Source organism: Vidua chalybeata, chromosome 3, assembly GCF_026979565.1.
Source record: "Vidua chalybeata isolate OUT-0048 chromosome 3, bVidCha1 merged haplotype, whole genome shotgun sequence".
Classification (NCBI taxonomy): domain Eukaryota; kingdom Metazoa; phylum Chordata; class Aves; order Passeriformes; family Viduidae; genus Vidua; species Vidua chalybeata.
This window is the reverse complement of record NC_071532.1, coordinates 34805996-34833477: the sequence shown is the minus strand read 5'-3', so window position 1 is coordinate 34833477 and position 27482 is coordinate 34805996. Positions and strand designations below refer to the sequence as shown.

The window sequence follows — 27482 nt, the reverse complement described above, 5'->3', positions numbered from 1 at the left end:
CCTTGAGTGCTGCACACCCCCAGCTCATCAGGAGGATGAGCTGTCAGAACCCTCGGTAACCGTTTGCTTTGTTGTGTCAGACCTCACTAATGATTCCAAGGTAAATCTGTTCCCAGATCTGAAAGCAGTTCTAGTTTATGGGCTGATTCAACTGTTTGAACTATTTTTGTTCTCTGTCATGGCAGAAATCTTAGGAAGAGACATTTGAGTTATTTTATGTAACTATTAATAGTATATTTATATTTTTGCATAAATAGCAGCTTTAAGAAGCTTGCAGTATTGATAAGTGTAACTTTGCTTATGATCATCGGATGATTTTTTTTCCATTACCGCTCTTAAGACACACAGCACTTTTTTATATACCAAAACTGACAGCAGAGTGCAGCAAGGGATGTACAAATTAATTAAACCATTTGTTTTGAAGTTTTGTCCACCGCTCTTGAGTAAAGAAAAAGCAAACTTCATTCACAGCAGTCAAGCCTTCATTCATACTGCCAATATACTTGGAAATCTCTAAATGTAAAGTTCTGTAGCCAGAGGAGTGTACAATTTGTCACTAGTCCCGCCTGGTACAGATAATCAGAAAACAAAATACACCTGAAGAGTTTGTGATTCTCTCTGTTGCAGCTTTTGGGTTCCTTTTTTTCCAATGAGTCTTCATGGTGAACATTCTCATTTTTTCAGGCGAGTCAGAGAGCTGAACAGCAGCAACACAAAAAAGTTCCTGGAAGAGAGAAAAAGGGTAACTATAACCTTGAAAGTCACTGGGCACTGCTTCTGGATGTTTTTATTTTCATTCCTCTGTTGAGAGAATAAAAAGATTCTCATTCTGTGTTGAGAATCCAGCTCTTGTAGATTTTTGTTTTTGCTTTGTTGCACATACTTGTAGAATAAAAGACCTGACATCTATACAAGATGAAGCTATTTTGAATGAACAGAATTACTGTTTATTCCTGTGTGTTTGCCCAGTCTATGTATTATGTGCAATATGTATAATATGTATCTTTTGATTATATCTATTAATTAGTAGTATAATAATATTAAGATTTTATTAAGATTGGGCTTACTTGATGTTTTATGCCACCTAAATGTGCAAGACAGTGTACATGTGTGTATCTTTTAAGCAGGTTTTTATTTTACTTGTTAAAAATGTGTTATATTCTCCCACTCCCATTATTTTCTCTCAATCACAGCTGGCAATGAAACAGTCAAAGGAAATGGATCAGTTGAAAAAAGTTCAACTTGAGCACTTAGAAGTCTTGGAGAAGCAGAATGAGCAGGTATCTTTTAAAAAGCTTAGGAGAAAAGCAAGCTAGAGAAAACAGTAACCAGATTCAGGCTGAGTAGAATCCTTCTGAATGTAAGTCTTTACCAAAATGGTGACTTTTTCATGTTCACTACCTCCTTTGGGAATCAAAATGAAGAGGTGACTTAAATGATGATGCAGCACCAGGTTTGTTTCAGTTGAGCCTGTGGGAGCTGAACTGCTCAGCCAGAGTGCCCTTTCAGCTGTTCAGCCACACTGATCCTCGTTAGCCAGATATGACAGTCAACGAGGACCCAGCATATCCATTCTAATTACTCCCCAAAAGTAACTTAAGCAAGTCAGTTTACTTAATTTTGGAGCTTACATTTCTAGTACTGATTGAAAAATTAGAGGTGAAATGTGCCCAGAGCATCTCTGAGCTCTGAGAGACTGTGAGTTTGGACTAAATTCTAGAGATGTACAGTAGCATGGGGAGTTTTATCTGTACTAGTACACCCTTTCCTAATTAAAATACCTTATTATTTTCTGCTAGTTTATAAGCTCCCTTTTTTTTTTTTAATTGAAAAACTACTTGGCAAGGAAAGGAAAATTCTAATCTTCTTTCTGGTGGAAGAAAGACTATGTTCTGAGCAGTTCCCTTGCTGAAAGGTTGAGCCAGAAGAGCTGGAATAATTGCATGGACTTACAGTACTGCACTTAAAAATGTAAACTGCAAGGGGAATATACCCAGCAGTTCCGTAAGGTGAGAGAGAAGGGGAGCATTTAATGCCCACTACTGTTAAGGGCTGTGTACTCACTTCTTTGTTTGGTAAATGTTCAGAACTTGAACTCTCTGGAAGACACTATAATACAAATGAAAGCCATCTTGCAGAGAGATAGGGAAGGGAATTGTATAGGCAAATCAAGTATTTCCACTGGCAGGAGAGAGCCCCAAAGCTGCAGCCTGGGTAACTTGCAGGGGGTGACAGCACTCTAAGATCTCAGGTGGCAGCACCACTGAGGCCCAGCCACCACGGCTCTGCTGATCGCTCCACCTCCTCCTGCGTAACAACCACGTGTCCTATTCTGATCCCTCACAGGGTTGTTGTAGACCAGCATGAATGGATCTGGCAGTCAGTCTGCTCCTGAGCAGTATCTAAAGGCAGGGAGGCAGGAGCTGGGGGAGGCAGGACCTGGTGGAGGAATTTGGGCCATAGCAGATTTGTAGTGTCACTGTGATAGCGGCCAAAAAAATGATGGGCTTGATCCAGAGCTATGGTGTTATCAGTTCTTTCTTTCCACTGGCTTCAGAGAGCTTTGGATCCATTTTTTAAAATACATGAGGAGAGGAGAGAATTATTCTGGTTGTGCTTTTGAGTATAATGTGATAACCACGATCTGTATAAGGGAGCTGGGACAAGTGTGAGTCACTGAAGGGTCACCTCTTTGAGCAATTAGTTACATCCTCACCTGGGCTTACAGCTCTGCAGCTGAGGGATGGCAGCAGCCTACATGAGCTTGCTCATTTGCCATTTAAGTCAGATAAATCATCAGTTATTGAATGGAATAAGCTGTTCCGTGTGCTGCTTATCACTCCTGTGTGGGCATATGGTGGCTGGCCTTCACCACAGGAGTTGTCCTTAACAGCTTTTTAACTCATTCTAATTTGATCCATCGGAGCCTATCTTTCCATACATGCTGTTTGGACCAATTCCTTGTAGCCCCAAAAGTGCACCAGTGCAACCCCCAGCTGGCTCTGGTATCACTTTTACAGACACTGATGTATGGAAGTTAGTTGGATTCAGGTGGTGTTTGTTTAATGAGGATTTTGAAACCCTTTTTTTTTTCCTGATCAAACAAGGCAAGAAGATGTTCATACAAATATACAATGGAGAAAAGTAGAATTATGGGTGGAAACAGCCTTCAGTACAAACTGTTATAAATTTAAATTTGTTTTGTTTTATGTATGTTTTTCTTGCATTAAGTTTTCAATCTCACTTCAGTTTTCATTCATTTAATTTGCTTCTTGTTGTATTACTCGATTTTGACATTTTTATTTTTGTACAAACAGCTTTTGAAATCCTGTCATGCAGTGTCTCAAACACAAGGTAGGATGGACGTATAATAAGCAAACTATTATTTCAGTGTGCTTTCCTTCTAAATTAAATCATTATCATTGGAGCCCTCCTTGTAAATGCAACCATTGGGAAGTGCCACTGACACAGTGAGCACAGTGTTAATCTTGTTTGCACACAGATATTTGAGCCTGACACAATATTAGCAGTATTTTGTGCTTTAGCATCTGAAATTCAGATTAATATGAACAGTGATGCGCAGAGGAAATATTTAGAGATTAACTTGTACATTAGCTGCTGTTACTGGAAGATCTGCTTAGAGTTCTAAATTGTGTCTGTGAGTGTGTCTATTGATCTAAGTTAACACACATATGATTAACTGCTAATGCTGATAGTCAGACAAAGGGTATCCATACAGTAATAAAATAAGTAATTCCACGCTAAGAATAGCCAAATATAGACTAGATGGCTGGAAATAGCTTCCTAGTGTCTGTGGAAGAGCACTTTAAAATTCACCTCAAATTCCAACGTGTTTACAAGCTCTGGCAATTACACTTTATGATGTGGCTGTGCTTCTGTGGCTTCCTAAATAATCATTACTCCAAGAAATCCCTATTAACCCCTGTCTTTCCAAGGGAAAGAGCTGCACTGGGCTGGAACATCCGTGTGTGCAGCACTGCCTGATCTGAATTACTCCCTTGAACTCATAACATCTTGCACTACTGACAGCACCCACTGTAACAACATTTATTTATGGACACATAGTAATGAAAAAAACTCTCATTAGGCTAGGGGGGAAAAAGATTTTTTTTTTTACTGTATGTGTTTCCTAGCTTGTGTGAGATCTCAGTAGAGAGCACCCTGAAAGCAGAGTCCCTTGGCTGCCCCTGACTCCATGGATCCACTTTAGGTTCCAGAGGCTTGTCCTGTTGTGCTGTTGTGTTCCCATCGGAATGCTCTTTGACCCAGCCTCAGGACGGCACAAATGAGATTTTGCTCCTCTGCTAGATGCTAATGTGGTCTTTGAAGCCAGGTTCTCTAAAAGAATTCTGTACACGGTACACTGGGACACAGAATATTTATAGGACACTCTGTGCCTGTAGTCAAGTCACAAGCCTGAAACGTGAAATGTGTGAGTCACTAAGAAAAAACCACCGGTTTTGTTCTATTTGGATGTTTCATTTCACACACAGGTGAAATCCAGCCAACATTTCAGACAAGGTTGTCCATATTGATTTATTTATTATGTTTCCATATTTTCATGTTAAAATTATTTATTCATTACTTTCAAGCTTTTTAAGTCATTTAAATGGAGAATGTCAATTAATTTTTAATCATATTTATGACGGTTGCTTTGCTGTTGTCCTAATTACTTTTTTCCCCAAGAAGATGATAAGGATGATTAAGCAAGTGCAGGGCTAGATTTTTCAAGAAGGCAGGTATGTCACATCTGCATAAATCCACATTTATCTTGAAAAGGAATAGAGGTGCACCTTCATTACTTTGGACCTACACCTGCCCATTTTCACCTATGCAAATATGTGTCACATGCAGAATAGGTGACTCCTTAAGTAGCAGCTTGTATAGCAAAGTTCCCTGTCTAAGCAACTTTTACAACTTCTTGGGGAACATAGTTTATATAAATCAAGTCCCCTAACCATTATTCCCTGAATGATGGATAATACAGAATTACACCAAAGAAAATAGCGGTTTGGATTGTCTCTTCCTAAAACTTGTCCTAATGCTCCCGAGTTTGATTGTATAGATGGGTTACATTGCCCTCTGGGTCAATTTATTCGGGGTCCTTGGGGCATGGATTTAAATAATTTCCCAGATTGAGAACCTCCAGGGAAAATGGAGATGCTAACTCTCAGTTCCTTTAAACTGCAGAGTTTCGAACACAGTAACAGGAGAAGAGCGTGTGGCTGTGTGTGCGTCTGAGAGAGAGAGGAGAGGAATTTAAAATGTGCCCTCTGAGAAGGGATTCCCAGGCCAGTCACCATTTACACACAGAGCTTTAACTCTGCTTGCAGAGCCCGAGGCAGACACAGTTTATAGTGAAGTCTGGCATGTATTCATTGCTGGATTTTGCATTGCTCGATAGTGCATTTGGATACAGTTTCAGGTGGATTCAGGATGTGTAATCTCATGGAGCACATAGCAGTGTTCTAATCTTGAGGTGAAAAATACCCCCTCTGTAATCATAAGGATCTCCAGGTCAGACAAAAATTATTTTTTTTTAATACACTATTTTTTAAAAATACTACTTAAAAAATCTTACCTAATGCAAGGGAGATGTTACACTGATGGAATTTTGTCATTCCTTGTCTTTATGAAAGCAACAAGCCCAGATCATGGATGAATTTCAGGCATTAACACATTGCAGTACTCTCACAACAGCAGTAAGAATGCATTCCTGGACACTTCCTATCTGGAGAAACAGTAAATTGGCATCTGCCTAACTGCTTGCCCAAAACTGGGGCTTCTGCATTTTATCATACACTTCTTTAGAAAGTCAACCCATGACTCCCAGAATAGAATAAAAAAATATTTCCTAAGAATTTGTAGATATAAGGATTACATCCAATTTTGAAAACAGAGAGACATGGGGTGGGGGGACAAATGGTGTAAAAATAATGTTGTTACCTACCTCCTCAGTGTGCCTCACTCAGACACTCTCATGTGAAACGTGCTTCATTGAGAGAAAAAGGTCTAATGCAATGCTTCACGCAGTTATTTTGGATTGCAGGCAAAGGAGATGCAGCAGATGGTGAAGCTGGAAGCAGAGATGGATCGCAGGCCAGCAACAGTGGTTTAAAGCCTCAACAAGCAAATTGAAGTTGGAGAGCACAGCATCCTTAAAATGAGAGCAAAATTCAAAATAACAATGCTGAGGTTGAAGAGTGGGCTTTTGGTTTGGTTTGGTTGTGACAGGGGTTTCTTTTGGGGTTTTTTTGTTCTTAATATATCAAGGGTAGCTATGGACCACCAAGTCTTAAGGTTTGCATTGTTTCTTTTTTAACATTGGGCACTGAATTTCCTTTGTTGGATTTCCATAAGAATTTCCTTTGTTCAGAAAAACCCCGACCCGAAGATGAAGAGAGCTTTTTAAACCCCGTCCTGTTTTCCTTTCTGTGTCTCACCAGGCAACTTGCCTGTGTCAGAATCACACGATCAGAGCCTCAAAATACAGGAGATACCTTTAACATCATCTCAGATGGCAACAAAGCTGTGGTTGGAGTCATGTAATTTCCCATTTGTGTTCTCATGTGTGATATGCTGTGCAGAAACCCCGTGCTGCCAGACCCCGCCAGGCCACGCCTTGTCAGATGCTCTGCACCTGATGTTCCCTGAGCCCACTGAACGGGACCTTATGCCAAGTAATAATTAGGATAGTAAGGAGCTGAGTTTGGGTGATTTAAAATTCTATTTAAATGGGTTTTTTTCAGGCAGCAGACAACAGGCAGTTGAAAGGTAACTGCGTATATTCAAAAGTACAGCATGTACAAAGTCATCGGCCAAATTCATCAGCTGCAGCAGTAACTTGACAGGGTATTTCTGCAGCCTAACGATGTCATTCACAAGTGCCATATCAACTCTATCAATTCTGAGGGGAGCCAGTATCCTGTAGAAGTCACTGCAGTGGATAACCTGAGGGAAATACAGTGTATTTGTGCCAAAACTGATTAGTGCTCTAAGGAATTACGTATTAGGCACTTTAAGAAAAAGTTTACATCCTACATTGCTTGTAAAGAAATTGCATTTTGATCCTGTTGTTGCAGATCCCGGATACTACAGTTCATTGTAACTTAAAAGATTGTTTAAAAGGCTTTTGGCAAAGAGTTTGTACTGTGAAAATGTAAAAAGTATTTATACACTTGGGAAACACAACATTGTAGAAAATCAGATACATGTTGCTACGTGATAAAATTAGTAAACAGAAATGCTAAGAGTATGTTTGCATGTGATACAAATGCTACTAAGGCTGTCATGCCTACTATATGACCACAGTCATGCTACTAGCTGGTAAATACTGAGTAAATGTATGGCACAGAATATTGTTTGATTAATTACAAAGACTTTTAGCATTACAAGGTCTCTATATATATGTGTGTATATTAATTACGTGGGCATTCTTGATACTTGTAGTAAAAGAGAAGTACATAACTAATTTAATTTTACACAGAAGTATTTATGCAGATTTTCAGAATTTCATATCAGGAATAACCTTTTTATGTCCATTAGATATAAAAACAATTTGCTAATGTGTTAATTTGCATGTTTCCAGGGCTTGCTGTAGTTATATTGCAAAACAATGCATGTAAGCATTCGGCTTGGAATTTGTCCATGCTGCCAATTCAAAGATGACTGCATGGAAAACTGGTAGTTTAGAACAAATCAGATTTCTGATTTCAATGTACTAAGCACCAATTACTTTGTTGTATATGCTTGTACAAACAAATTCTACATATTCCTATAAACAAAATAAATGAAGAGAGATAATTATGTTATTGTCAGTCCTGAGATGAAACTTTCAACTTCTCTAATAAAAACCTTAAAAATTCAAATCCTTTAGTTTTGACTGCAGTGAATTGCAGGGTGGTGGTGTTATTAATTGCAGATTTTTAGCAAGTTGTATTTCCTGTAAAAATGTGCATAGTGTAAATATATTTCTATCACAGCTTATATAGTCAAAGAAGTCTTTTTTTTTTTTTTTTTAAATTTTATATAAGTGATAGAAGCATTGTGGAGCACTAGAGAACTGCCCCAGTGAAGTGCAGCAGCACAACCTGGAAATGCAGCAATCCGAACGCAGTGTAGCAGCAACTGAGACAGAGGTCAGTGAATCTTTAGGTGTTTAAAGCAGGGTTTGAGCAGACTCATGATGCGTATTCAGAATTCCCATGCTGATGCCACAGCCTGTGAAGGTAGCTCCTGGTCCTTTATGATCCATAATGTTTTAAAAGACAAGTTGTGTACTGAGAGCAGCTCTCTAAGCCTGGCTCAAGTGCTGGATGAACCTGGAAGCAGAAGTGTTTTCAGAGCATGCTGGACAGGATTTTTATGATGATTTTTCTTTTAATTAAAAATGTCCTCTAAAACACAGTTAGTTAAAACAGCGCTGTGAGCTGGAATTTTACACTGTTGCCTACTACAGTGGTTTTTAGCCTGTAAGGAGAAGCAAATGACAGACCAGATATGGAGAGAAATGGATGGTGAAGCATCTTAAGCTCATGTAGAACCTGACTGGAAAACCTTGCCCTACCTGCTAAAGAAACCACTGGGAATGGAGGGCTTGCCCCTGAGAAGATCAAACCTGCCTATCCCCTGAGGGGAAAACGCAGGTTTTGGAAGGACAGAAAATACTGTCCAGAGCCTCTGTCTGAGTCTGTACTCCCTGCCCAGCCAGCAGTGACACATCCATCAATTCAGACAGAAAAATGGGCTTCTGTGAAACTGCCGAGTAGGAAACCTCAGCTGCCAGGCTCAGCTCCCCACACTGATACGTATTTCATCCACTGACAATTTAGCATAAAATGCAGGCAGTAATTTGAAATTAAGTGATGAATTTTGTCAGCTAAGTGTTTTGAAATACTGTTTAAGCAGTATTTGATTCAAAAATTATTTGAAGTTTGGCCGCTAATGTAATGAGGTGAGAATTTCCATTGAGATGAAATAGGCTAATCAATTTGAACATTGATACTGAGTTAAAGTAGTTTAAAATGTCGTTCCCTGCCGGGGTGATAGATTCCACTTCAGTGAAATTTCATGGAGAGAAGTGGTAAATTTTCTCTCTCTGAATCGCTTCAGATAAATTCAGCTCAGCTGTGATGGAGAGGGTCATGACACCTAGGCAGCCTGCTATTCTTTCACTTGCAGTAATTTGGGGGTTGGTCATTAACTTGACTGTTTCCAGGTGGGGGCCTATTTAACCCCTGTACCACCTGCATGCAGTTAAACTGCATCACCCAAAATACCCCTCAGGTGCTGTAGCCCAGGGGCTGCCTGTGAAACCAGCTGCAAGTGGCAAACACGATTGAATGTAAAGCCCTGTTCCTGCTGGCTGTGTTAGTAGTGGTCCCAGCACTGCAGCCTGGCTGTCCCTGTACTGTGTGCTTCCTTCAAGGAGGCTGGTAAGAGTTGTTATGTCTGGTAGTTGGGGGTAGCAAGGGGGATTCAGCTTTCAGAGATAGCCAGGTAGTCTCCAGAGCTGGGGGTAAGGGCAGGTGGCAGGGCTGGTTTCAGGTGACTTAATCTGGGACTATAAACTGTCCCTGGTTGCAGCATTTCAGGGTGGCTGATGCTGCACTGGCTCGCTCGGATGAGATCTTTCCGCTCTGTGTTTTGGGAGTTGCTTGGTGCTAGGAAGTCTTAGGCCTTTCCCTTTTTTTTGCCAGGGAGAGCAGGATGAGCACAGCTCTGCAGGCTGGAAGTGGCAATTTTCCCTGGAACTGAAGGCTTTGTTGTGCTGTGCAGCTGGGGAAGCACAGTCCTGTGGGGCAGCATTGCCCGCCCCCCCCCCCCCCCCCCTCCCAGCATGTCTGCTCTCTCCCAGCTGCTCCCTGGACCCTCCTGCACAGGCTGGATGCAGGGGCAGCTGCTCAGAATCATGTATTTTGGGCCTTAAAAATCTACCTAGAAACCTCACAAAGGCTGGAAATTAAATAGTGGAGTAGAGAAGGAAATAAAGGGTAGTCAAACACTGAGCTCATCAGTGTAGGACCTGAGGAAGCCAGGACTAAAATCACGACAGAAATACAGCCTATTACAGCCAAAATTACATTTTGTAGAAGATTAATTTTTTTCCCTTTATATAGTCCCCTGAAATTATTATCCATAGGTTAATCCTGTAGCACAACTGACACAGGTCTGACTCTCTTTAGGGGTGTGCAGGAATGGCTTTTTATCATGAAGCAGGAGAGAGAGGGGAAATGGTCAGGATATATTTAATATGTACAGAAAGCAGAAAAGAAATTTCAACATTATATATATATTTTTAATATTCCTTTAGTGTCAGTTTTTATTGTTTAAAAAAGCCATTTCCCAGCAAGAAAGGCCCTCTCTGCATGTGTGTGCCCTGGCAGAGAAAGGGCAGCTGCCCACAGTCAAAACTCACCTTGCAATATCTTGCTTTGCAAAACCTTGGACCGTTTCCTCCAGATGCCTTTTCCTGAACTAGAAATGTAAATTGGTAGTGAATCCAGTAATGTTATCACTCCGGATCGCTGCCGTCCCTTTAGCTTTTTACCAAAAAAACCATCCTCAGTGTAGGGCCCTTCATTCCTGCTGCTCCTGGGATTGGTGTCGCTGTTAAGTCGTAAATATTTGGACGTGCTCCTGGTCCCGGTGCGAGAGTGGTAGCGCGTTAAAGCTCCGAAAAAAAGGTCCCGGTGAGAGGCGGGAAGAAATATTTCAACGTGGCATCACCGGAGCAAGGGAGCAGCACGGGAGTCGACCGCACTTCCTCTGCACGGAGCGGGGGCGCAGCCGGGCGCCCCGGGTTGGGGTCGCCCGTTCCTCCCGCCGCCCCGCTGCCGCCAGCCCTGGGGGGCAGCGCCGCCCCTACTCCGGGCTGACAGCGAGCAAAGGAAGACGCTGCGTTGGCAGGGAGTCGAGGAGCCCCGGAGGCGGCAAGGCAGGGGGCGGGCAGCCCCCCGTGCTCTCTCCCCGCTTCTCAGCGCCCCCCAGAGGTGCTGTCTCGCACCTTTGACCCGGCCAGGGACAAAACCCTGAGTGCCCCGGCTCAGCCGGTACCTGTCCCACCTCCGAGCGCACCTCTTGTCTGTCCCCCCACGAAAACGCCCCGCACGGGCGGTGTTTCTGTTTTAAAGAACCCTCTGGGGGCTCTTGGGCTTTATGTTACGGTGCGCGTTGTGGTTTGTCACATCTTAGAGCCCAGGTGCGTCGATGGTTGTTCAGAGAAGGATGTGGGTTTGCTTCCGACCTTGCCACACACAAGTAACTGCACGTTTCTTCCTAAATTAACACGCGGAACAGCTGTTCGCCTTCACCTAAATTAGTGACGCTCCGTGAGCAGACGGCACTGGAATAGGTATCCCCTCCTCCATCCCGCCGGCCTCTCCGGCAGGTACCGCCGGCACAACGCCGAGGCGAGGAGGTCCCGGGCCCGCTCCCAGCGCCGGCTCTGCCGGGGGAGCGGGGAGCGCTCGGGGTGAGCCCGACTCCGCTCCAGCCGCGCGTCGGGCGGCCCGAGCTCCCCGCGGGGATCCCCGGCAGCCCCTCCGCGGGTGCCTCGGCGTCTGGGGTGGGGGGGGAATCCCTTCTTCCCTCCTCCCTGCCCGGCTGCGCGTACGCCCCGTCCCTCGGCGTGGGCGCTCCATCAGCTCCGCCGGCATCTCCCCTCCTCCTCCTCCTCCTCCTCCCCGCACACCCACACACTTTCCCCGTCCCTCCTCCCCACCACTCCGCAGTAGAGTGCTTTTGCAGCCTGTGCGGCTCCTGAGCAAGGAGGTGTGCGGCTTTTTTCCCCCCTCCTTTTTATTTTTAATTTTTTTTTTCTTTTCTCCGGAGCGGACCTTTTGGAGGAGCAGCCGCAGCAGCCGCGGCCACGCCGGGACCGAGCAGGGAGGATGGCCGGGGGGTGTCTCCCGGGGCTGCTTTTCATCTTGCGTGAGTACCTGGGTGGCGAGTCGCGACACGGAGCCCTGTCGCGACCAGGCAGCCGCTGGCGCTGACGGACTCGGCGCTGTCACGGCCCCGGTCTCGCATCACTGCCACCGGCTGCCACATCATCTCCACCTGCTCTGTCGCGACAGGAAAGCCCCGTCGCGACAGAGTAGCTTGCTCCAGCGGGCTCGGGCGTGGCGGGGAGTGTGAGAGGCAGAGGCTGGGGGCGCTGGGCCCGGGGCTGCCGGCGCTCAGCCCCGCTGTGCCCGCAGACGCCGCGGTTCGCCTGGCCGCCGAGCAAGAAGTTGAAAACCTCTCTGGGCTCTCCCCTAACCCCGAGAAGGACATCTTCGTGGTGCGGGAAAACCGGACGACGTGTCTCATGGCCGAATTCGCCGCCAAGTTCATCGTCCCCTACGACGTGTGGGCCAGCAATTACGTGGATGTAAGTGGGGGCCGGGGGCGGCCCGGGTGGTCCGCGGTTCCAGCAGGACCGGGGATGGCAGGGGACACGCACACGCATGCATCTGCCGGTACTTTCGGAAAGTCCTTTATTCCCTCCGAGGATTTTCAGCCGGGGCAGTGGGGGGCGGGACCCGGGGGTCGCCCCTCTGAGCCCCGCTCCCCTCTTGCAGCTGATCACGGAGCAAGCCGATATCCCGCTGTCGCGGGGCGCCGAGATGAAGGGCAAGTGCGGCACGAATGAGTCGGAGCTGGAGCTCTCCTGGCTGGACCAAGCGTACACCCTCAAACTCTCCTTCCTGAAGGTACGGGCTCCCCGTACGCCGGGAGCCGGGCCGGGGGCGCGGAGGCTCCGCGGGGTCTTGACCGTCCCTGTCTCGGCAGGAGGGGCACAACACGTCCCGGGGCCCGGAGGCGTCCTGGAAGCTCAGCCGGATCCAGTTCACCTACGACACCTCCGAGCGCACCTACTTCAAGGATGCCGTCAGCCGTAAGCGCCCGGGCTCGGGGCTTAAGGGAGATCCCGGGGGGCGGGCGAGCGCGGTGCCGGGCTGCGAGGGGAGCACCCCGTGGGCTGTTCGCTAAATGTAGCTTACGGGAAAAAGAAAACCCCAAATCCTCCCGACAAAGCCGGGACCAGCTGCCGGGTTTAAACCACATATTAGATTTTTTTTTTTTCGCTCAGCTGTTTTTTGTTTTTCCCTTGTTTTTAATCACCGCGGTTGCCGGGGGAGGGAGAGCCCAGCTCTGCCTGTTTGCTGTGCTGCCCAGGCTGTCCTGTGGGACCCAGGGCTCGAGGGGGTGGGACAGGGAGACACCTGGGCTGGAAAACCTTGTCTCCTTTCCTGGGGGGAGAATGTTTTTGAGGTTAATCCCTATGATGGTTGAATAGGTGGGAAAGCAGCAGTTCCCCAAGATAACTGAGATTGACATTAGTATCATACCCCTACACACCTCCGCACACAGCAGCCTCCTCTTTTCTCACTGGGTTTCCATTCTTTTGGTTTTTATTTTGTTTTTATTTCATTTTGGCTCAGAAATGTGTTGTCTTGAATTGAAAAAATAATATTGTCATTTGCAAATCATTCTCCCTCAGGATTTTCCAATTCCAGTGAGTAGGGCGTTTAGAGCTGTTGCCATAAGGCATGCTGTTTTTGGGGCTGTTTTTCCACTGGTGTTTCCAGTGTTTGAGTCCCCAAAACACGGAGCTGGCCGTGCCGCATCAGCCCCTGCCCATGTGAAGCACTGATTGCCTTTTTGTGCTGCTGGAGGGGAACAAAGGGCTGCGGAAGAGCGGGAGGTGGAAGACACCCCTCATTCCACTTGGCTCAGCATTCGGCCTTCGCTTGCAAAACAAGCTTGGTGTGATGGGAAAATATTTTCTCTAATTTATACTTGGGTGAAACGGTCCCGTTGTATTTTCAGGAAAGGCTTTATGGCCTGTCTTGCTTTGCGGTGTGGTCCCCAGTGGCACTGCTCCTTCCCACTTGGATTCAGAGCCCAAGTGCAGCCTCAGAAATGGTTGTTTCCCAAATGCAGGGAGTACAGCCACAGTCCCGGGCTGACCCCTGAGTGTCTGTGAACGGGAACCATTTCACCTCATGGACTCTAGGCGCTGTGACGGGAGCGGAGCTGGCGGCAGCGGAGCCAGCTCTGTGCCTGTTGGAGCAGCTCCGTGTTCTGGAGCCGTGTGCTCCCCTTGCGGGAGGCGATCCCGGTGTGGGAGCTGCCCTGGCTGTGTGGGGTGTCCCACAAAAGCCGGGTCCCACCCCGGGAGGACATTCCGGGAGCAGCGGGGCCGCTGCTGCCGCATTGCGCCCCGGCCGTGTCACGCACGCGTTCGGCTCGCTGCCTCTGCTCGTGAGGGCCCTCGGGGCCGGGGCCTGACCCGTGTGTGTCCCCTGGCCAGCTGGGAAGCACACGGCCAGCTCGCACCGGCTCTCGGCCCTGGTGACCCCTGCCGGGCGGTCCTACGAGTGCCAGGCGCAGCAGACCATCTCCCTCGTCTCCAGCGACCACCAGAAGTCCGTGCAGCTCCTGCTGTCGGAAGTGCGGCTCCAGCCCTTCGACATCCCCGCGGATTTTGTCTTCAGTGAAGGTAAGGAGCGGGCAAAGGCATGTCCTGCATCCCCGAGGTGCTGATGCTGCCACGGCCTTTGGGGATGTTGCAATGTACTGAAGGAATTTGGGTACCACCTTTTCCAGAGCAACCTTCCCCTGTCTGCAGTCTGTTACCAGTGCTCCCTGCAGTCCCTCCAACCCATCCCTTGTCTCCATGGCCCCCCAAAAGGCTTTACAAATTCAGCCTAGCTGCCAAAACACGGGCTATCTGTGTATGTATGTTGGCTTCTGTAAGGACTTGTAGAGTCAGATTGCCAGAAAGCCCCAATGCAGCATCCCTGGGGAACCCTGCAAGGCTGAGATGTCTCCTCTGCAGCACAAAAATACTTCAGCACAGCCCCAGGGGCTTCTTAGGGCTGCTGCACGCTGAGGAAGCTTGGGGCTGCAGTGGCTGGGGGTGCACATTCCTGGCTTTAGTTTGATTAATGCCCATTGTGAGGGGGAAGGAAGCGTAGCAGGGACTTCAGTGAGGCTCCTCAAGCACCAAACACATGGGATGCCATTCTGCTTCTGGGATTCTTTAACATCCATGGTGGAGAAAAGAAAACCTGAGTTAAAACATGCTCCTTGTGTCAAAGGGTTGCACTGGAATCTGCAGCAATGCTGCCGTGGGACAAGATTCCTGCAGTTTCAGCTTCCTTTATCCCAAGGAACCCATGGTGCTCCTCCTCCCTGGCTCCCCCTTGGTTTTCCCATCAGGTTGAATGAGGCAGTGTAGTCATACTTGGATTAGGTCAGGCCAGTCCCATTTCATATTGCTGCCTTAGCACTAAAATTAGTTAAGCATGTTATTGTTACCAGATGCAAATAAAATGTGTAATGACCAACTCTTTTAATAATGAGTTAGAAAATGGTGTTATTCAAGCCTAGGATTAAAAACATGGAGCTCTATTATTTTGCATGTGGGAAATATTTTGGGACACAATAAAAGCCCAGAACTGACTGCAGAGCTGAGGGGTTGCACTCACAACTTGCATCCTCTCACCGATATTATACATTCATGCTGTTGCATGTGCTGGCTCTGGCAGAGCTCTGCCTGGCTGAATTACTCATGGCCAGGCCAGTGTAAGACTTGAGTAGGTTTTATCTGTGGGCAGGATGTTTTTGTATCAAGGTAGTACCACATTTTTCTTAGATTTACAGGAAGAAAAAAGTAGAACTTAATAGTTTGCTGTAATTTTTTTTGTTGGCGTAGCTTTACCTTCTCCTTTCCTCCTGTGGTTCCAGGATTCCTGCACTCAGGGTTGGGCTGGGCAGACCTTGGGGGCTAAGAACAGCATGTTTAAAATATGCAAGTCTGTGTCTCCATGATACCAAACTTGTGAATTCCTAGTGCTCCCAGTTTAAACAACCAAACTCGGGGCTCACTGCCAAAGGAATCTACCTGCTGTTTTTCTGATATGCTCATTCCTGTCAGGCAGTAAATTTGTTTCTATTTTGTTTTCTCTTTTGTTGCTGTAGTTTGGTGGGCTTTTCTTTTTTCCAGCACACAAAGAGATGGTGTTGGTTTAGCAATCTTTAAACACATGGAGGGAATTCCTCCTCTGGAGGATGGCATGGCTTCTCTCTTTGTCAAGCTCAATGGGGTTTTCTGTAGTTGTTGCTCTCATTATTCAATTACACTCATTTTTGTTGAATTCCACTGGAAGTTAATCAGCAGAGAGCACCTGGAGGGGTGGTCAGAGGTCCTGGGAGGTGATTTATCAATCAATGGAACTCCATCCAGGGCACTGCTTTCTCCCAGCAGCACGTTCCTTCCAGCCGAGCTCGTCCTCGGCACACACATGGCAGAACAGGATCCTTTGTGGGGTCTGAGAATCACTGCCAATCTCAAATTACAGTAATTAGCCTTCTCCTTTTTGCTTCATTAATTTCCCATTAGGTAAAATTCCTAATAATTATGAACAAGCTACAGAACATTTTAAAATATTTTGGAGTAGAGAAAGAGACCTGCTAGAGCAGAAGAATCACCAAGATGCAGGAGGATTGGGGCCCTTTTTCCACAAATAAATGGGGGGAAGGTTTCTTCATTACTCCAGACACTGTCCTGGTAGGGATAGGTTAAAAAGCTTGTAGGCAATGATTGGATTGTCTTTGGTTTTTTTGAATGCTTAAATTCATGTGCTAGAGTATTGTTTTGGACACTGCTTCCAACCTTCACAAATCCACATTTATTTATTTATTTGCATTTTTATTTTTCAATAGAGAAGCAGCAGAATTTTTTTTTTTATTCAGAGTTTGCTAATCTATTTTTTTTAACAGGGAAAGTGCGTGTACATTTTTCAGCTTAGAAGATGAGTGAAATGAGAGCTGGATAAAGAGGGTGGGAGAAGATTTTAACTGACGAAAGAACCCTCAGAGAAACTGTGAGGTCTTTTTATTTTACATCTAAAAATTTGAATATAAAGCAATATGATGAAAAATACTAACACAAAGGGGTACAACAGCTGATAATCAGAGACTGGGATCCTGGGGTGGCTCAGAGGGAGCTGTGACGTCCCACTTGAGGGCCACATTTTCTTAAGGGTCCTTTGCTCCAAGGTATGCAGCCACTTTTTAGAAAGCACCTGGTCCTTCTTTCATTATTTTTTTTATTTTTTATAAAGTGTTTCCTTACAAACACCCATCTCAAAATCTCAGAAACCTTGCCAGGCTGGACACAGCTGGGCTGTTTCTCCACCCCCTTTGGTCAATCTCTGTACTGATGCTTGGGCTCATGCTGGTGCCTGCAGGAGGGCGCTGTGCCTTTTGCCGGGTTTTGTGCTGCGTTTGCTCTGCAGAAGGATTCTGGAAGAGGAGAATGGGCTCTTAGGTGGTTTCACAGCTAGGTACTGGAATTGGGTGAGCGCTCACCATAGAAACCGTGGCAGTACGTGAGCCTGGGAGGAGGCACAGCACAAAGGAACGGTGAGGAATGTACCTGAACACCTCCTTTGTATCCATCTGCAGTGGGTGTTGCACGGGGCAGGGACTGGGGTGACACCACCCTGGCAAAGGGGTGACCCCACTGTGTTCGGGATGCAGCAGAGCTCCCGGCATTGCCTGAACTTCCTCTTTTTTGCCAGGGACCTTCTTGCTTCCCTGGACTGAGGGTAAACCCCAGTCATTTGGGAAATGCTAAGATCCCTGTGACCTGGAGCGAAATATCGGGGAAAATTTGACAGAAAGGGCTATTTTCCTTCAGGGTCATTAATTTTGAAATCATAGTTGTTCCCACTGCAATGGTTCTTCGTTTGTTAAGCATCAACCTACCAATACTTGAGGGGGGTTGAATGTTCAAATTTATCTGCCATGGACTTTATGCAAACTCTTCTCCCCTCCTGTTCCCCCTTTGCCTTTTCCTATGCTGCTGGAGCAGGAATGATACCTGCTGCCTGCCTGCCTCCCTACCATGTGTGGACCTCATTGCCTTTGCTTTGAATTCCTGGGGGGAAAAACACTTCATTTGAATTCCTGGGGTGAAAAATGCTGTATAAATGTGAAAAAGTACTTTTCTTTGTCTTAAAATTACGTGGATTGACATGATATTAATGTTAAAATAGAGAATTCATCCTCCTAGCAGTGAGCATCCAGAGCCTCACCGCTGCTGCAGATATGTTTGTGCTTTGTACATTGCACTTCCCAGTGCCTCTATACTGGGTTCCCCCATTGCGATTCCCCCTGCAGTCTCCAAAGAGCCCAGGCTTTGGTGATCTGCTCCAAAAGGATAAAATGAATGTTTCTGGTGAGGAGAAGATGTGGGTAGGGCAGAGGCAGCTGCTCTGCCCGGGAAGGTGCAGTGGGTCCAGCTGGGTTTGGGGATGTGCTGCTAGAGACTGACAGCTTTGCTTGGTGCTTTTTTTTCCCCCTCCTTCCTGTTGGCTTTTTTATGATTTTTAATCCCATTAAAATAGTGTCAGGATAAAGAACTCTTTTCCTTGATTGCTTGCAGGAGCTGACGCCTTTTTGAGTCATGACACAGGCCCTTAAACACAGCTGTGGCTTTCTGTGGACCACCAATCCCTGGCCACATCCTCGGGTGTGTTTTGTGTCCTGCAGCCGGTTTGCTTTGGCAAAAATTGGTGGAATTCAAATGTTACAAGTGGGTACTTTAGAGCTGGGTCTGTTTTCTGCACTGGTGCTTTCAGCTTTGCCTTCTCTACTGGCTAGAGCCCCCCACATCCAGCCCCTTCTCCTGGAGTGTTCCTGTTTGGGGAAAGGTACACTGAAAACCCGGGGTGTTTGAGCATGGGGAATCCTCTCAGCTGGGTTTCCAGCAGCTTTCTTTTCATCTTCTGTTGGGTTTCAGCTAAACTACTTCCAAAGCAAAAATCAGTGTCCAGCCAGAGTGATCTCCTGCTCATTGGCACCTCAGCACACCCTGCTTACAGCTATGTGGGGGTTGCACAGGAGCTCCTGGAGCTTCCCATGGGAATGGTGCTGCTTTGTACCTGTGGGGAGTGGGTCAGAGCAGTCCTGGCCCCACAGCACTGCCCTGTGAGTGGCTTTTCCTGCAGTCAGCTCAGCCTGGGCTTGTGTCCCTGTGAGCTGCTCAGGCTCTAGCATCCAAAACTGGGAACAATTCCACAGAGCACCAGAAACCAAATTTTGGGAGCTAAGTAATCATCAGGAATTCTCCCCCCATTCTCCTTACAAACAAACAAAACCCCTGCATTGCAGCAATTGCTGAATCGCCTGTGCCACAGTCCTGGTGATTAATCACTCCTCTGGTGAAACAGTGAGGAACTGGAACTGAAAAAGACGTTCTTTTGTGTTAGACAACATTTCACCTTTGCCTTATTTTGTTTTACCTCATTTACAGCTTGAAATGCTTCCTGATGCCATCGCTGGGAGGAGGCTGCACTCCAGGAGCAGTGAAGCTCCTGGAGGTGCCAGCACCGCTGGAGATGGGTCCCTGCTGTCACCTCTTGCCTCGGGGTCTCTTGGTTTCTCCTGCTCTTTGCCACATGCTGTTAGATTTGTGGAGCGTTTGCTCTTTGTGGTTATCACAGATCTCTGCAATCAGCTGCCCAGGGGACCCATCTGGACAGTCTTTAGCAAGGGGGAGAATTAGTGGTGCCCTTTGTATTCACTCATCTAACACACAGCCTTTCTATTTTCCCTTTTTCTTTTTTTTTTTCCTTAAAGTTGTCATTGTTTTCAGCATGTTTCTAATACGATGAAGAACATGAGCCAGAGAATTGTCCTTCCTCTATCACATGCCCCTTTTTTTTTTCTCCCCAGAACTGGCATTTTTCTTCTTTTTAGCCTGACAGCCCCATCTCAGCAGCATGGGCCCTGTCTGTCCATCAGCATGGAGAAGCAACAATCCTGTGGGGAAAAATATGCATCATGACCCTGTCACTCCGGCCTGCAGTAGACTCCGGAAGTGTAAGGGAGCTGAGCCAGGATTACCAGTGTGCCATGTTTCCTGACCTTAGTGGCCTTTCCAAGCTCAATAGAAAAGTATTTTCCCATTGTATCACTATTTTCTAGTGGTTTATTAGGCAGAGACTCATCAGCCAGAGACAAGAACATTGGCAGGGCTCAAGTTGCTTCTGCTGCTCCTTTGGCGTATTTGGTGGACAATGTGGGGTGCTGGGGTGCTGTTTGACACAGACACAGCCCCGTGCTGTGCTAGGGCTGGTGTCATGCCCATGGGGAGCTCATGGAGAGGGGCAGCGGTGCTGGTGGACCTCTACCAGCTTGCAGATAGAGGGGGAATCTCTGGGTGATGTGCAGGGTGAGTCTGGTGCAGAATTAAAGCCTTATTGACGCTGAGGCCTCTCCAGACTCTCTGCCTGAATAAACAAAGCAGCTCTTCAGCTCAGGAAACTCAGACTTCAGCTGCCCTGTTCCCAACAAAGGCCATTGATGTGTGGCAGAGAGGGCTGAGCTTATAGGCATGGAAGTGTTTTTCCAGTGCGTGGGCTGGTTTGATAGATGTAGCCTCTCCCTGTGTTGTGAGTGATTCCACTTTGATCCAAAGCACTTGATTTTCTCCCCGGGGCTCTGTGGGCAGCTGAGGCCGCTCCGTCCTGCGTGGAGCAGCAACCAGGGAGCTGCTGGCAGTGCAGCTCACAGCCACGTCCCTCTTTCCCCTCTTTCTGCCCCTGCAGAGTCTCAGCCATGTCCCTCTTTCCCATCTTTCTTCCCCTGCAGAACACAAGTGCCCGGTGGACCAAAGGGAGCAGCTGGAAGAAACTCTGCCCCTGATCCTGGGACTGATCCTGGGGCTGGTTATCGTGATCACCCTCGGCATCTACCACATCCACCACAAGCTGACAGCCAGCCAGGTGCAGATCCCTCGGGACAGATCTCAGTACAAACACATGGGATAGGGAGCAGGACCGAGCAACCCAAGCATTTATCAGGTAGAAAAAGCAAAAGCACTTTTTTCTGTGGGTGAGGAAAGGTTCTAGGGCGGCTAAGGATGGTATTCACGGCACCTAATCCTGAGTATTTCACGGAAACACTCAGGCTAAGGCTTGGCTTTTAACATAGACTCTGTAAGGAGACTCAGTGTCTGAGGTGTCTGTAGGTGGTTTGAATACCTTCTCTAAGCAGCTGGGCTGATCATCTGGAAACAGAAATGCTTTACATGTCAGAGTTTCACACTGGGACCACAATTAACATTCTTGTTTTATTTATTTTTTCCCTTTTACCCATCTCAAGAGATTCTTGCCTCCCTCTGCATCACCTGTGGAGCATTGAGCCCTCCACGTTCCTGTCCATGCAGGAAGCAGGGCTGGGAGACAGAGCCCTTGCACTGGGCTCATTCAGGCCTTCTAATGAAGGGACTCAAATCACATCTCCCCAAGTTTGCACTCATGTTAAGAAAAGCATGGAGGCAAATGCAGGTGTGCTTTGGGGGGAAAAAAAAAAAAAAATCAAGGTCAGTAACTCCAGCTGTGGAACTGACCTCACACTTGAGACTGAGTGAGGAAAGTTTGTTTTTGCTTCTTGAGCCACATCTGAAGTAAACTTAGAAAAAAAATTAAAAAAAAAGAAAAAAAGTATTGATATACAAATTATAAAGTGCCGTGCTACTGCAAGTCAACTGAGAAATGCTTCTGGCTGGGCATCCTGCACGTATTGTGATTGTGGTTGAGATGTTACATTGCTACCTGCAACTGATAATTTTCACAACAAAACAAAAAAGAGAAAAATAAAACAGTAATGTTAAAGTTACTATGCAGATTATTCAGGTATAATCTACTGTAACAGAAAAAATATAAGGGAACCCTTGAAATCTATCCTTAAATGTAGACGATTTTTAAAATTAATTAAAACATGTACATACATAATGCTTGATTTGCCTTCTTAATTTGAAATGATGTAATGCTTTGTACTCACTCCATGGTACCAATGGAATCAGAATACAAATCCATCATCTGAATGGATGGCACCTGGAGGATTTATTTCCAGCAGTGGTTGTGCTGCAATCAGCTTGGTGGTGACACAGTGGTGGTTCAGTGTTCTGTGATTTGTTGGTTGTCCCTAATTTTCTTCTGTCTCTTGATTGTTTTTCCTGTGTGTTGTGTGGGCAGTGATGTGTTTAATTCTGGTACAGTCCAGTTCCCACTGAGCCCTTTGACTCCACCTGGCTCCGGTGTTACCTCAGCAGGAGCTAGTCCAGGCCTTGTGTCAATTTAGGGTATGGAAAACACTTCCTTGTTCTTAAACTGATTTAATTCAAACTGAGGCTTGATTGTTTTCTTTCAGCTTAAAACTCAATCAAAGAAAAGTAGTAATTTCAATGTTGGAAAAAAGCAAGAGAAGAAACTTAACTGTTCTTTAATGCTGTAGTCTCCTCCAAAACTTATGTTTTTTTTTTTTTATGAAGGTGGATGCAGCATAAGCCTTTAGTCCTACTTTATTCCTGGTCTCATTTCTGTGCTGTGCTCAGCTATTTTCTCATTTGGATGCAAAAAGCAAAATTGTGGCACTAACGATGATTGTGGCTTTGCCCTTTTCCTTTAGAACTGCAGTGAAAGGGTCCTGGGTGAGCTTTAGACTGACCTAGTGCCACTGCCTACAATAAGCTGGTAATTAAAAAAGAAAAGAAAAGTTTCTTTTAGAGGCAGTTAGAAAAAGCCAGAGGTAGCAGGAGGGCGAGTAAAAGGATTAAAGGTTCATCCTTAATAGAGAGGAGCTTTGTCCTGCCTCACCCTTGTCTGCCCTTGGGCCAGGAAGGCTCTCCCAGCCAGCTCCCATCAGCCAGGCACATCTGCCACTGTGACCTCCCAAAGAATAATCCAGTACAAAAAGGCAGCCAACAGCTGAGCTGCAGATGCCAGAGGAGCCCCTCCGCTGCCATTTGTCTCCTGGATAGGCCATCTGGCAAGAGGCTGTGGGAAAGATGGGGGAATGCACCCAACTGGTGCCATCCAGTCACTCAGAGGACATTCCCACCTGGCTGGCTTCCTCCTTTGGAAGTGGGGGAAGTTCAGGGGGCTCACATGGAGCTGCTGAGGGCAGCAGGACCTGGGGCTTGGCTGAGCTGCTGAGTGTAGATGCAGGAGAGGCAGTGGCTGGGGACACCATGCTCAGCTGCTCTGGGAGGTGGCTGTGCCTTGTCCAGGGAAGGCTGCTGGTGGGTTTCAGTCCCTTGGTGTGGCTTCTCCTGTTGCAGCACATGAGCAAGACCTGCCTGCTGTAACAGGGAGATGCTCCCAAAGATCTGTGTGAATTTAAGATGGAAAAAAAGGCTGATTATGGTGGCCTCTGTGAACTGTCTTTAACGCATCCTGCACTGACCCTGTCAGGGCACTCACAGGGACTGTCCCTGCCTGACCCTAGAGCAGTGAGGTGGTGGCAATGGCCATTGGATGGGGACAAACCCCCCCCAAAAGCTGATGCTGCTCCTGTGCCTGCTTGAAGGGCTTCTGCTGCTTTTCATGTCAGATGAGGGTTTCCCTTAGGAAGCACTTGGCAGCACCTTCAGGGGGTGAGTGTGTCTGTAAGCTGTTAGGAACGCAGTTCCAGGAAAGCAATAATTTCTTAATTTTTCTGAACTGACAGAAAATACTTTTTTTGTTGGACTGAAATGCTTTTGCTTTTTGGGGAAGAAAGGAAAAAGAAACAATAATTTAATCTCAGTGACAGTTTGTGTCCCAGACTGATGTCTTTGTTGAAAAAAAAAAAAGTTATTTAAGGTTTTGGGTGAAAACCTTTTTAAATCTTTTCATTCTCCCTACCCTTTTGCTCTCCTTTACTAAAATTGATCTGAATTCTCCACTGCTTTAAGCTTTTCTGGCCTATTTATGAAAAATTATGAGGGAGATTATGTCCAGCTTCCCTCCAGCCTGTCAAACTGCAGCAGCATCTTCAGCATGGCAGCACTTTGTTGTGATTTAATTTTGTATTTAGCTTTCATTTATTGATGGCTTTTTATGGGTGAGCTGCAAATTGAAAGCTTTGCTTTACAGATCTTTATGAACACAGCAGTAGAAGGTGGATAAATACACCTTATCACCCCACTGAGCTCTATGAGAACCTGTAATAATTAGACACTTACTAAAGCAGCTGCTAATGACTTACAGTGTACTTGTGATTAGAACTTTAATTATAAATTACTGATGTATTGCTGAGGAGGGGGCTGACATAGCCAGTAAATGTCCTGGCCTCTGCTACTAAAATTAGGAATATTTGGGAGTAGTTTTAGAACTGTGAGCTCAGAAATAGCCATCATTCCTTAGTGACAGGTGGGAATCACTTAATTGGAATATCCCACCATACCTGGAACATGGCCTCAGCTTCTAAGTGAATGGATGGTCTTCACATGCCTTATTTGTTTGTTTTTAGGTGATGGCATTACATTTTTTCAGTGTATTTTGAAGTATTTACTGATGTCAGAAACCAAAAGTAATAGAAATCCTCATTTATAAGACTTGAAGACAGCAAATAACATTGTAGATTCATTAGCTGACTGGTGCTGCTGGGGAAACTGGGAAGAATTGCTGTCAGTAGGTGTGAGAGATCAACAGCTGGGAGCTAAAAGGGATGTGTAAGGCAAAAAAAGAAAGGGATTATTTAGGGGATAGAGAAAGGAAGGTGGAAATGCAATGACATTTAGAAATCACTTGAGGCAGCTCTATAAATCACTATTTATATATATATATGTGTATGTGTTTTGTACACGTGTATCTTGTGTACATATATATGCATGAATATATATATATATATATATATATATGAACACTTTTTTATCTGCTTGGTCCAGTACTGTGGAACTGAGTCAAATCTATAAAGTAGAAAAAAGGCATGGGGAAAAAATACCACACTGAAACTTAAAGTGTTTATTAATTAATTTATTTAACTTGCATGTCCATTTGTCTCACCAGTAGCTGGTGTTCACAAAAAAAAAACCCTTGACAAAACTCTCAGTAAATTTGATGAACACTGCTTAAAGTATCTAATGATAAGAAAGTTGCAGAAAATTCTTCACTTGTACAGCCTAAAATGTGCTGAATATTGAAGAAAAAACCCCCACCAACCCCCTTTTTTATTCAAAGATGGTTAAAAAAGGTAATTTTGTAGCTAGTATTAAGTTGTGCCATTGCCTGGACTGGTGCAGCCTGGTTTCCTGAGTTGTCAAGACTACAAAAGAGAGCCCTGGGAGGCTGGGGGTGCTCCCTGCTGGGTGGGCTCTGGGAGCCAAACACCTTTTCTTCAGTGTCTTCAAATGTGCAAACAGGAGTAGGGAGAGAGAGCACTGGGGATAAGACACTGATGTAAGAACAGCTATTCCATGTTCCGGATCATCCTTATCTCCTTTTTTCTTTTTTTTTTTTTTTTAATTGCTTCTCTCCCTCCAAATATTCTTTAACGGCAGAACTAAAGGAGCTTCTTTACTATTGGCAACTCTTTTCTCCTAGAGGAAGATCTTTAAACAAGCTCCTGCCAGGTTTAGATGTTTGGTTATAATTTACTACAATAAATAACAATTTATTAACGATGAAATTTCATAATAAGAAAGAAACTGTGTTTTCACAAAGTTGGCTTTGTGGTTCTTAAAAGATACCATAAAATGAGGTCAGTAAGAAAAAAAAACAAACTTGAAAAACATGGCTTTTGTATTATACATAATTAAAACCAACTAATAGTTAATAAATAAAACTAGTTTCTCATTGAAATAATTATGAAGCACTTCTAAAAATTTTAAAGGCAAATCTATTTAGACTTACAGTTAACATGCAAAGTCATCCAACAAATAACACAAAATTGTACCGCAGTAGTCAACTGTTGCATCAACATTCAGAAAGGTCTGGACAGCAGCACGACTTCTCTATGGCAGCACATCCCAACCCATCCCATCCCCTCCCATGGCTCTGCCTGAGCTCCGGGGCCTCCTCCGTGGTGGGGGGAGGAGCTCCTGCTCTCCCTCTCCACTACCAGAGTGTGACAGAAATCATGGAGGCCGCTGTGGTGTCAGAACTGGCCTTGTGGTGGCATGAACAAAGAGGGATCAGCCCAGGCTGAGAGGCCCCCTGGGCCAAGGCTGGGCAGGGGTGTTGGCTCCCAGCTAGAGGGGAAAGGGGAGACCCTGACCACAGCTGGGCTGGGGCTGCCACTGTCACCGAGTGCCCCAAGCCAAGCGCTCCTGCCACCATCAGCTATCCTTGGCTCTTCCAGCTGCTGTGAGGGTGGGATGAGCCCCCTCCTCACCCCATGGGAACTGTGAAAACCTTACAACTTCCTAAAGGTGGCTGTGGTTTCTTTTTTTTTTTCTTTTTTTTTTTTTTCCTGTTTTCAAAAGGGTTAAAAAAGTAGGAAACCTTCTCAAATTCTTGCTAAGTTACACTTATTACTTAACTAACACAACAGTTACAGGACAAAGTACTGCAAGTTATCAAAACGCACTGTACAGAAAATTACAAACTTCTTGCAAAATACATTGCGCTGCTCTGACCGAGATAAAAAGTGCTTTGTTTTGTCAGAAAAGTGTTCTTCTGAAACAGAAGTGCCACAGCCTAAGGTGGAGTTCAGCTGTTTCGCTCTGGCTGTGTTACCTCTCCCAGGCTGGCGCTCGGTGCCCCCTGCCTGGCTGGCCAGCAGCCGCGGTGCTGGCAGCGCAGAGCTGGGACTGCTCCTGTCCGTGGCACGGCGGGAGCAGGGAGCACCGCCCGGCCTTTGGGGTTCTCTGTACACGCGGTGTTTCCACAGGGCTGCTTCCCTCCTCAAGGCTTTCCTCCTCCCTGCCTGCGGATCCCATGTGTTGCGAGCCAGGCTCTGCACTGACTCCTTCCCAAAAAGCTTCAGCGGTGCCTGTGCTGCCTCATGAGGGGCACGATGCAGGAGGGGGGCCCAGCCAGCTTGAGGAAGGGGTGTCTCAGCAGCTCCTGTGCCGTGGCTCTCTGTGAGGGCTCCCGCACCAGCATCAAGTCCAGGAAGCCCCGGAGGACCGAGGAGACCTGAAACACCACACTGCCATTAGGGGTGGGAAAAACACACCCTTCCAGCTGTGCTGGCTCTGTGCATGCTGTTTTCTTGGGAAGAAAAGGGACACTCTAATCTTCCCTACTGCAACAGCTACGCTGAGCAGAAGGGCTGTGGGTCTCTGCTGATGTTTGGAGTATTTGGGTATCACTGGGGTGCAGAACAGCATTAAGGCAGGCTGAGGGCCCAGGTCTGCTGGAAACACACCCTAAACTGGGAGGTGCCCAAAAGCTTTAGCACCTCACATGGATGTACCAACCCACCCACAGTAGGGCTGAAGAGCTGGGCTGCTCTGGTCCTCAGGCAGGGTGGGAAGCACAGGGAGCGTGAGGCTGAGCCCAGCTCCCTTTCCCATCGCTGGCCGCAAAAGCAGTGCCAGGGTCAGGCACAAACAAGGCCGTGACCAATGGCTTTGGCCTCACTTCCTCCCCATGGGAGTCTGTGTGGGACCCACTGCTCAAGGTGGCTGCTTAGAGATGGACGTTAGAGTTTGGGCAGGCAAGGTTTGGGTGGGCCTCCAGCATCACTGC

General features: G+C 46.3%; 3 protein-coding genes across 12 annotated transcripts in view; 2 read left to right on the top strand and 1 right to left on the bottom strand.

Annotated features, from left to right (window-relative positions):
* The window catches only part of PLCB4 (phospholipase C beta 4), a 166678-nt gene extending 158789 nt beyond the window's left edge, over positions 1-7889 (top strand). For 2 of the 3 annotated variants that reach the window (XM_053937645.1, XM_053937644.1), the window contains 4 exons: positions 685-742; positions 1194-1280; positions 3318-3354; positions 6071-7889. In XM_053937645.1, the coding sequence (XP_053793620.1) occupies positions 685-742; positions 1194-1280; positions 3318-3354; positions 6071-6159 (271 nt within the window). In that variant the 3' untranslated portion in view covers positions 6160-7889. The remainder of the gene's footprint in view (positions 1-684; positions 743-1193; positions 1281-3317; positions 3355-6070) is intronic. The other variant, XM_053937646.1, reaches the window with a different exon arrangement.
* Positions 7890-10371: 2482 nt separating this feature from the next.
* On the top strand, positions 10372-21823 carry LAMP5 (lysosomal associated membrane protein family member 5). 3 transcript variants are annotated; one of them, XM_053937648.1, is made up of 7 exons: positions 10372-11374; positions 11854-11952; positions 12222-12394; positions 12585-12716; positions 12796-12901; positions 14321-14509; positions 20674-21823. In XM_053937648.1, the coding sequence occupies exons 2-7, from the start codon at positions 11913-11915 to the stop codon at positions 20850-20852; spliced, it is 819 nt and encodes a 272-aa protein (XP_053793623.1). In that variant the 5' UTR covers positions 10372-11374; positions 11854-11912; the 3' UTR covers positions 20853-21823. The 3 variants fall into 3 exon arrangements, with proteins under 3 accessions (XP_053793623.1, XP_053793624.1, XP_053793622.1); XM_053937649.1 differs by lacking the exons at positions 10372-11374; positions 20674-21823 and adding an exon at positions 16795-16964 and having other exon boundaries at positions 11418-11952; XM_053937647.1 differs by lacking the exon at positions 10372-11374 and having other exon boundaries at positions 11428-11952.
* Positions 21824-24809: 2986 nt separating this feature from the next.
* PAK5 (p21 (RAC1) activated kinase 5) overlaps positions 24810-27482 on the bottom strand; it is a 163612-nt gene continuing 160939 nt past the window's right edge. For all 6 annotated transcript variants that reach the window (XM_053939566.1, XM_053939567.1, XM_053939565.1 and 3 more), the window contains one exon: positions 24810-26927. In XM_053939566.1, the coding sequence (XP_053795541.1) occupies positions 26772-26927 (156 nt within the window). In that variant the 3' untranslated portion in view covers positions 24810-26771. The remainder of the gene's footprint in view (positions 26928-27482) is intronic.

Excerpts from the sequence above, each read along its gene's own strand:
- LAMP5 (XM_053937648.1), top strand. The coding sequence starts at position 11,913 with ATGGCCGGGGGGTGTCTCCCGGGGCTGCTTTTCATCTTGC. Across the intron at positions 11,953-12,221 it reads GGGGCTGCTTTTCATCTTGC|ACGCCGCGGTTCGCCTGGCC; the intron begins GTGAGTACCTGG and ends CTGTGCCCGCAG. Across the intron at positions 12,395-12,584 it reads GGGCCAGCAATTACGTGGAT|CTGATCACGGAGCAAGCCGA; the intron begins GTAAGTGGGGGC and ends CCCCTCTTGCAG.